Here is an 8403-nt window from a genome sequence, read left to right as displayed (position 1 = left end):
ATAGGCTAACAAGAGAGGTTTTTATAGTGGTTCGGATGCTCAAACAAGTGACTCCTACATCCACTGTTATTTTATTGATCTCTGACTATTTCTATGATATTGCCCGTAAGGCATACAAAGATGAAGAAACACCATGTTTACAGAGAGAGAATTGAGCTCTTATCTATGGTTAGCTCTCATATGCCCAGCCCCCCTCTTCGGGAAGAGAAGTGTCAATTTATACACCTTTGCACTCAATGTAATGAGTGTTTTACAAGTTGCCTTGACACATGGAAGGCTTTCGCCCATTCATATCTTGAAATGAGATAGGGTTGGTATGAATATCTTTGAGTATATATGGGCTTGGCAGCTAGTACAAAAAGATATTAAATGAGCTGACATAAGCGTGACTTTTTAGGCATAACATGATTTTACCTTATAAAACAGTAAATGACCTGCTTATGTTCCTTCTCTGAACAGGATTGCATTTGGTAGTGACAAAGGAACCATTATGGTCAAGATAATAAGGGCTTGAGGTTGTATTCCTAAGACAACTATGGCATGTTTTGAAGAATAAACTTTGTCTATATGAGATGAAGAGAAGATCAGAAGGAATAATGACCAGTATTGTACTATATATATGTTAGGGCCAAAAATCGTCCTTGGCCCAAATAAGAGAACGGGACTGAATGAGGAAGAGACCAGGCCCAATCTCGATGCAGCTTCATCCAGATTAGGCCCATTTTATACGAGATACAGTCGGCCCAAACCATCCGGGCACAAGCCTCCCAATCCCTGTTCACTTCCTGGACCTATGAGCGAGTTCCCCACGGCACCCACATATCACCTTCCTATTTGGGATCAATCTCTTATTCGAGGTTACTTTCCTGTTCGGATCACTTTCCTACTCGAAAACTGGTAAGACAGCTCACCACCGCCCTAATTCCTCTAGGGTTCGCATCAGAGTGACACTAGGACTCCTACTCCCACCAGGATTGGGAGACCAGACAGTCACTATATAAGCAAAGGTCAGCCCTCTCACAAGACACATTACATTACACCTTCACACCCGAAGCTTTTACTTGAGAGCTTCACATCACTGCCGTAGTCACAGTCCCGACTAGACTTCCAGTAATATCTATACTAGCCTCTTTCAGCCTTACTGACTTGGGTGTCGAAGTGCCTACGGCCAACACCACCCCAGTGTTTCTCGTTCGCTTCACGCATTTGTTTCTCTACGTGTGCAGGTGCAGTGGATCGCTAGTGACCTCAACCTCACGGGATTAGACCCCCCTTCCGTACAGGTAGATTTTTACGTCTATAATATATTACATGTTAATCTGGCTTTTGTATCATGATTTGCAGTCTTTCGCGATTCTATTTGACTTGTTAAATCTACCTTATTTGTATGATATTCAGTTGAATAAATGGATTTCAGCCGCAAAATTAACCTTCTAATTTGTCATGTCGCTGCAAAGTCCTGACGATAGATGGACTGACAGGGCCTCTTCATTTTAAACTCTAGAACTGTAGTTACTTTCTAAATTGTTAAATTATCAATAATTTGAAGAAAAGGAAGTAATCTTCAATGAAACAAATATACCACGTCATCTTGCTTTGGTAATATGCATATCGGGAGCCATAACAAATACCATCAATGAAAGAGGACTTTCTTCTCAACTGCTTAGAAAATTGTCAGAATAGACCTCTAATTATATCATTATATAAGATTGTATCTTGTAATTTTCTTTTAAAAGTTAAAAGTAAAGCTTATCAGAATAGCAAGTCCTTCCAAAACAAATTTGATTTTACATTCTAGTAGAAAGCAGAGTATTGTTGCATGTGCATTATGGACAAACTCACAAAAGATAATTAAAAAATAAATATGGGTGCGGATTCTATTTCCATATATGGACTATTCTTAATTACCTGAATTAAATGTAAAGCTCTGGATGATCTCACAGTTTATATATTAAAAAATACAGTCCAAGGCCTATAAATAAATTCAAGACTTTGAATCAATATTCAAGCAACAAAAGAAAGTCAAGAAACTGAGAGACTTACAACAAACAACAATGGAGAGAAACAACTCAAGGTGTCTTGTGATAATGGTTGTCATGACGATGATGATAATTCTCTCAGTGCACAAAGTGCAGGCCAAATTTGAAGAATGCAAAAAGAAATGTGCAGAGGAGTGTGCTCATAGCGAAGTTGTTGAAGTTTGCAACATCATATGTACCAGAAATTGTGAGATTCCACCGCGCTCTAAGGCTATATATCTCTGCAATCTTGGCTGTGCAACTTCCTTGTGCTCTATCATCCAATCTGGTATTCCTCATCCCTTTAAGTAATTCATTTCGTTTCGATGAGTATATATTTCATCAACTGAAATTATTTATATATTGTTGCAGATGCAGAAGCACTAGAAGGTTGTGTGGATTCATGCGCCCTCAACTGCCAAGAACCTTACCGTACCACTTAATAATGTATACATATTCAATCCGTTCAAAGTAAAACAAAAGAACCCAATAAGAGTGAAAATATGCATGGTTGTTTTGTTCAAGTAGCTTCTATAGCTTTCTTTTCAGGCCAAATGCATAAGGAAAGATTAATTAAAATATGAGATAGCCCATCTTAAGAAAAATACGGTAATAAAATACCATTGATGAAGGTAGATTTGCTTCTGCACAAATTTCAAATGTAAAATTATGAAAGAAAAATCAATTGCCATAATAAATATCATCAATTAAATGCGCTTAGAAAGAAATCTCTTCTAAATTAAACTCTAATTTCTTTTATACATCCTCATCACTTTTTATTTTAGATTTTGTTTTTGTTTTTGTTTTTGTTTTTTTTTTTGGTTGTAATTGATTTGAATCAATGAAAGAAAAAGTTATTCAAAAGAGAAATGGGCAACCCATTTCAAGAAAAAAAAAAAACTATATGTTTATGTAGTTGACAATCACAAAAGACATTTTGTTAGGATCCCACATCGGGATCTCACACCCACCAAGTGTGGTACTTAAGCCTAAGGGCTCTCCACTTATCAGGCCGGTCTTTTGGGTTGAACTCTCTTTTGGGCTTGAGTTCTAATATTGGTGCTCTCGTTGGATTGCGGAAATGACTATCTATGAGCTAGATTAAGGTGCAGTGTGCTCTCCTTGGTAGGGGGTGTTGTATCGAATAATTGATAGGTGAGTGAAGCTAGACTAAGGTGCAGTGTGCTCTCCTTGGTAGGGGGTGCTGCATCGAATAACTGATAAGTGAGTGAAGCCCCCCAAAGGGGGAAATGGCTACCATCGGGTGAGTGTCGATAGAGGGAAAAAGTCATCATGGCCATTGGCTCTTAAGGGGGGGGGGGGGGGGGGGGGGGCTGCTGCCATCAAGTGAGTGTCAATAGAGTAAAAGCCGTCATAAACATTTGCTCTAAGAAAGGGAGAGGGCGGGGGGGGGGGGGGGGGGGGGGCGGGTGGTGCAGTTAGGATCCCACACCCACCAATGTGGTACTTAAGCCTAGGGGCTCTCCCATTTATCAAACCGGTCTTTTAGCTTGGGCATTCCCTTGGGCTTAAATTCTAACTAGGGTTGTAAACTAGTCGAGTCGAATCAAGTTTTGGCTTAAACGAGCCTGACTCGTTTTGGACTTTGGCAAGTGCAAGTCAAGTCTCGAGCCTGACAAGCAGGGAAATTGAGCTCGAGACTCAATTCATTTTTTACACGAGCTGGCTCAAACTCGAGCATGATTAAAACCTTCAAAAGGATTTACCTTAGTAACTACAGTACTAGACATATTACTACTAGCAGTTGTAGTGTTCTTCTAGAAGTTTTTGCCATTAAACTTCTTAAACGATATCCCAAAAATACACACCGAAAAACATGTTAAAGAGTTGGAAAAAGAGAATGACTAGGTCATCCAACCAGAGGAGTATAAAAGATGGAGGTTAAAATATTGAGAGAGGCGGCCGACAAGAGATAGAGCGAGATGGGTTGTAAATTTGTAATAGCCGTTTGGAAGTGGTTTTGTGTGGACACTAGTTGCAATAGTCGTCGGCGAAGGAGATAGCGAGAAGAGGTGGTGGTCGACGGATAATCAGCTGGTTGAAAAGGTGGTGGTTGACGGATAATTAGCTGGTTGAAGCGGTGGTCAATGGAAATCAATGATGTCTAAGTTAGGGTTAGGGTTTTTTCTTTGAAATGTGTTTTGCCTTTTGCGAATTTTGAACATCTGTTTTGAAATTTCGATTAATTGGGAATTGTGGGTCATTTGTCTTTTTTACAAAGTTTTACATGTCAATTTACATAACACCCTCAATACTTGTAAATATCGCCCTAAAACTCAATCAAGCCAATGAAAGCTCGCAAGCCTTGTCGAGCCAAGCCGGATGACACTCGGAACCCGACTTGTTGCTCACAACAAGCTTCTCATAAGCTGGCTTGGCTCGGCTCAGCTGACACCCCTAGTTGTACTACATTTAGATCTAGTTTTTCATTTGGTTAGCATGCATATAAACATTTGTTTTTTTTCTTATTAAAAAGACTTGTTTCTCTTTTTTTAGTTATTGTTAGAAACATGTACCATCAATTTGATATTCCAAAATTAATAATAAGTAATTAACGTGAATTGGTATTGAAAAAGTTTACAGACCTAGCCTTGTAACTTCAACAACCATTCAAAAGGGGTTGACGAGAAATTAGTTCACTTGATTTCTACGATGCACATCATCGTGTGATCATGGTCTTGATGGTTAAGTCTCCTTATTAAAGATGTAAACGTGATGACCGAAGACCTAATTTTCAAGGTTTATTGTGTGGTCATTGCTTTTACTTTTTGAGATGTATAAACCGAAAATAGGAATATTGGTTTTCCCAACTGTTCTTCATAGGCTTATGGTAATGGTTTAGTCATTAAATTTTGTTATAATTAACATTAGTTAATCAGTTATTAAAAGTTATGTTATTCCGAAAAGAATTATCTTTTTGTGCTTTTGAATTGTTCGACATTGGAATTTAAATCAAATTCCATTTTGTTGATAATTGTGGCTTAACAGAAAAATGTTATACATCACCATGTGAATTAATATTCTTACAACAAAACTCAACAATATTTTAGTTATTAGTTCAATATGATACTAATTAAAATCATCTCTCAAGACAAAGTACTGTTTAAAATAGAATTTTCCTATAACAAAACTCAACAATATTTAGTTAATTAGTTCAATATGAAAATATATATTTATGGATGTAACACATGGTCTCATCACTACATTGAAGAAGGATTTAGATTCTCATTCATGGCAAGCCTAAGTTATTTCCTTTTTGTCATAATTTTAGGTTCAATAAGTCTCAACCCAAGAGTATGCAATGGGCAAGAGCATAAGCTTTTGTTCGTGTTTGGAGACTCACTGTTTGATGCAGGAAATAATAAGTACCTTAATAGTAGCATGAGAGTTGCACAAGCATACTATCCGTATGGAATAACTTTCCACAATCAATCTACTGGAAGAGTATCAGATGGCCTCATAGTCCCAGACTTTATCGGTAAAAAATCCTAAAATTAAGAATTTAATTACTAATTTATTAATCCGAGTTAATTAATATAATTGTGGTTGCAGCCAAGTATGCGAATTTGAATATGGTTCCACCATACCTACAACCAGGAGCAAACTTTAGTGATGGAGTCAACTTTGCTTCAGCTGGATCAGGTGTTTTTGACACTATGCCTGGCCTGGTATGTGTGTCTTTCCTTTTTTCTCTTTTCTTGAATTGTAATTAACGAAGTTAGTCTTGGACATGATCATTAAACAATTAAGTAATCAATTACAGATAAGCCTTCCGGGACAACTAACCAATTTCAAGAAGGTGGCAAGTTCATTAGACAAAGAGGTCCTGAAGAGATCTGTTTTCTTAATTAGCATGGGAGGGAACGATTACTTTAGCTTCAACAACAAAAACCCTAATGCGACTCTAGCTCAACGACAGCAGTTCCAAAGGATGGTGGTTGGCAATTTAACTAATGCACTCAAGGTATAATAAGATCAGTAGTAATCTCTCAATCAATCTAATATTACATTGCAATTTAACAAAAGTTTTCTTAATATTGATATGGGGTTTCAATTCTTTGCAGGAAATATATGAGCTAGGTGGAAGGAAATTTGCGTTCCAGAATGTTGGACCATTGGGTTGTATGCCATTGATGAAACAATTTTATCCTCAACTCAACGGAAGTTGTAATAAAAACCTTTTGGTACATGGAACAATGCACAATAGAGCTCTCTCAAACGCTCTTAAAAAGTTAGAATCGCGTTTAACTGGCTTCAAATACTCCATATTTGATTATTATACGGCACTTCTTGATAGAATTAACCATGCTTCAAAATATGGTATGTTTCTAAATATCTATCATATATTAATTTTGAATGGCTTTTAATTAATGCATGTGATTAATTTATACTTAAACTCCATATTTAATTGTGTCTTGAAGGTTTTAAAGAAGGGATAATAGCATGTTGTGGCACTGGGCAATTTAATGGACAAAATTGTGGAGGGGGATTTACCGGAAAAGATGCTTACAATCTCTGCTCAAATCCTTGTGAGTATGTGTTCTTTGATGGAGGCCACACCACAGAAAAGGCGAACAACCAATTGGCAGAGCTTATTTGGAGTGGAGTACCAAATGTCATAGGGCCTTACAATGTGAAGCAATTGTTTGAACTTTCATGATTCATTTCTGCATAAGATTATTTATTATGATCTGTTTAGTCGATTTATTAAATAAATTGTTTATGAAATGATGTAGTTTTTGTAAACATATCATTGAAATTCAGTTATTCAAATCTATTCAATAAATAAATTGATTCGGTACTATACAATCATATTTAGATTAAAAAACAAACGCCACCATATATAAGACTAGCTCCCATCGTATGTTCTTCGAGCTGACATGACTTCTTCCACGGGTTTTTACTGCTTTATATATTTCATTGTTCTTGGATTTCATGATGTATTTGAGTTGTTTAATCTTAATTACTTTTATATCGTTATAGCAATATTCATGGAAAAATTTTAACTTACCAGTGTAATTTAGGTAGCATTTTTAGTTGGTTTGAAATTGCTAGAATTTATATCGAAAACTGTGAAAATTAAAAGGAAGTCTTGGCCACTATTTCTAGTCAAATTCTTTGTACGCAGGCTTTCAATGCCATTATGTGAACTCACTGAAAAAGTACTTGAGAATAACAATTTATTGATGCTTGAATACAGATCAAATACATTCGCTGATCTTATAAGTAATTTATTAATTATCCTAAACCAAAGACGCTTCAAAATTTATTTGAGCATTCGTTTATGCAGCTCCCCACTTTATCTGCATCTGCAAAAACAACGTATAGAAAGCGTTAGAAAGAGAAAAACAAGAGGGAATTACACACACATAGAGAGAACAAATATATGTACCGTGGGCCAATTTGTTGAAGTGATGAAATGAACAACCGAGTTTGCAGAAGTGAATGTGATCCTGAAGAGTGGCCGAGTGTTTACACCTCTCCTTACATACTTTCATACATTCTTCTTTATAGAAAGTGCATACATGCATGCATAACTTGTAGCAGTCGTAATGAGCCATGGCATCTCCCCCTCCCGCACACACTACTATCACTAGCACAACCAACATAACACTAACACTAACACTAACCCCTTTGTTCTCCATCTTGCTTCAATCTGCAACTGATTAGCCTTTCCAAGGGCTAATTAATTTATAGGTTAAGAAACTTCAACCATGGTTAAAATTCTCATCAATGTGCTGTTAGTCATATATAGTGAATATTAATTATTTTGCCATATATATGTGTGTATTTAATTAGATTATGAAAAGGTTCTAAATATATATTAAAATGGTAAGTAATTTATAATGGATAATTTACCATTTAAAGAATTCAAATTAATCTTTTTTTAAAGAGACAGAGGACATTATTAATGTTTTACATTTTTATTGTGTCCTTAATTAGTTAAGGCAAAATGAAGAAAACTCATATGCATTAATTTTTACAATATAATTAATTGCATTAGTATTGGTGCTGCTATGTGATTGACTAGGCACAAACTTATTGGTTCAACAATTAAGTTAATAAGCTAATTAACTTATACATGTAATTTTTTTTTTCATTAGTGAAAAATATGGCTGGGCCGCTGGACTTGATAATATATGATCCAAAATCTGATAATCCTGGGCTTGGTTGTTTCATGTATGTATGTATGTATCTCACTGTTTTTATATGAAATTATGTATATATCTATTGAAGTTGAATTTATCCCACATTGGGTTTGGACCGGCCTTGCATGTTGAGCGTAAGGGAGGGTATTGAAGTTGAATTTGTCTTACATTGCCAAGTTAGTAAATTGTTATGGCGTATATATGTGATTAGACTC

The 8403-nt window shown here is 36.1% G+C and overlaps 1 protein-coding gene across 1 annotated transcript; it reads left to right on the top strand.

Annotated features, from left to right (window-relative positions):
* The first annotated feature begins 2054 nt into the window (after nt 1–2054).
* LOC116112757 (GDSL esterase/lipase 1-like) lies at nt 2055–6699 on the top strand. Its single transcript, XM_031398875.1, has 6 exons — nt 2055–2307; nt 5311–5517; nt 5592–5707; nt 5803–6003; nt 6104–6359; nt 6461–6699. Exons 1-6 carry the CDS (start codon nt 2055–2057, stop codon nt 6697–6699), a joined length of 1272 nt encoding a protein of 423 aa, XP_031254735.1.
* The last annotated feature ends 1704 nt before the right edge of the window (nt 6700–8403 follow it).

This window comes from Pistacia vera, unplaced genomic scaffold, assembly GCF_008641045.1.
Source record: "Pistacia vera cultivar Batoury unplaced genomic scaffold, PisVer_v2 Contig667, whole genome shotgun sequence".
NCBI lineage: Eukaryota > Viridiplantae > Streptophyta > Magnoliopsida > Sapindales > Anacardiaceae > Pistacia > Pistacia vera.
The sequence above is the reverse complement of the archived record's forward strand: the minus strand, read 5'-3'. Positions and strand labels throughout refer to the sequence as shown.

Bases quoted from the DNA above. Each gene is read 5' to 3' on its own strand.
- LOC116112757 (XM_031398875.1), top strand. From the start codon at position 2,055: ATGGAGAGAAACAACTCAAGGTGTCTTGTGATAATGGTTGTCATGACG. The intron at 5,708-5,802 runs GTATGTGTGTCT...AATCAATTACAG, and splicing joins TTGACACTATGCCTGGCCTG to ATAAGCCTTCCGGGACAACT. The intron at 6,004-6,103 runs GTATAATAAGAT...AATTCTTTGCAG, and splicing joins ATTTAACTAATGCACTCAAG to GAAATATATGAGCTAGGTGG.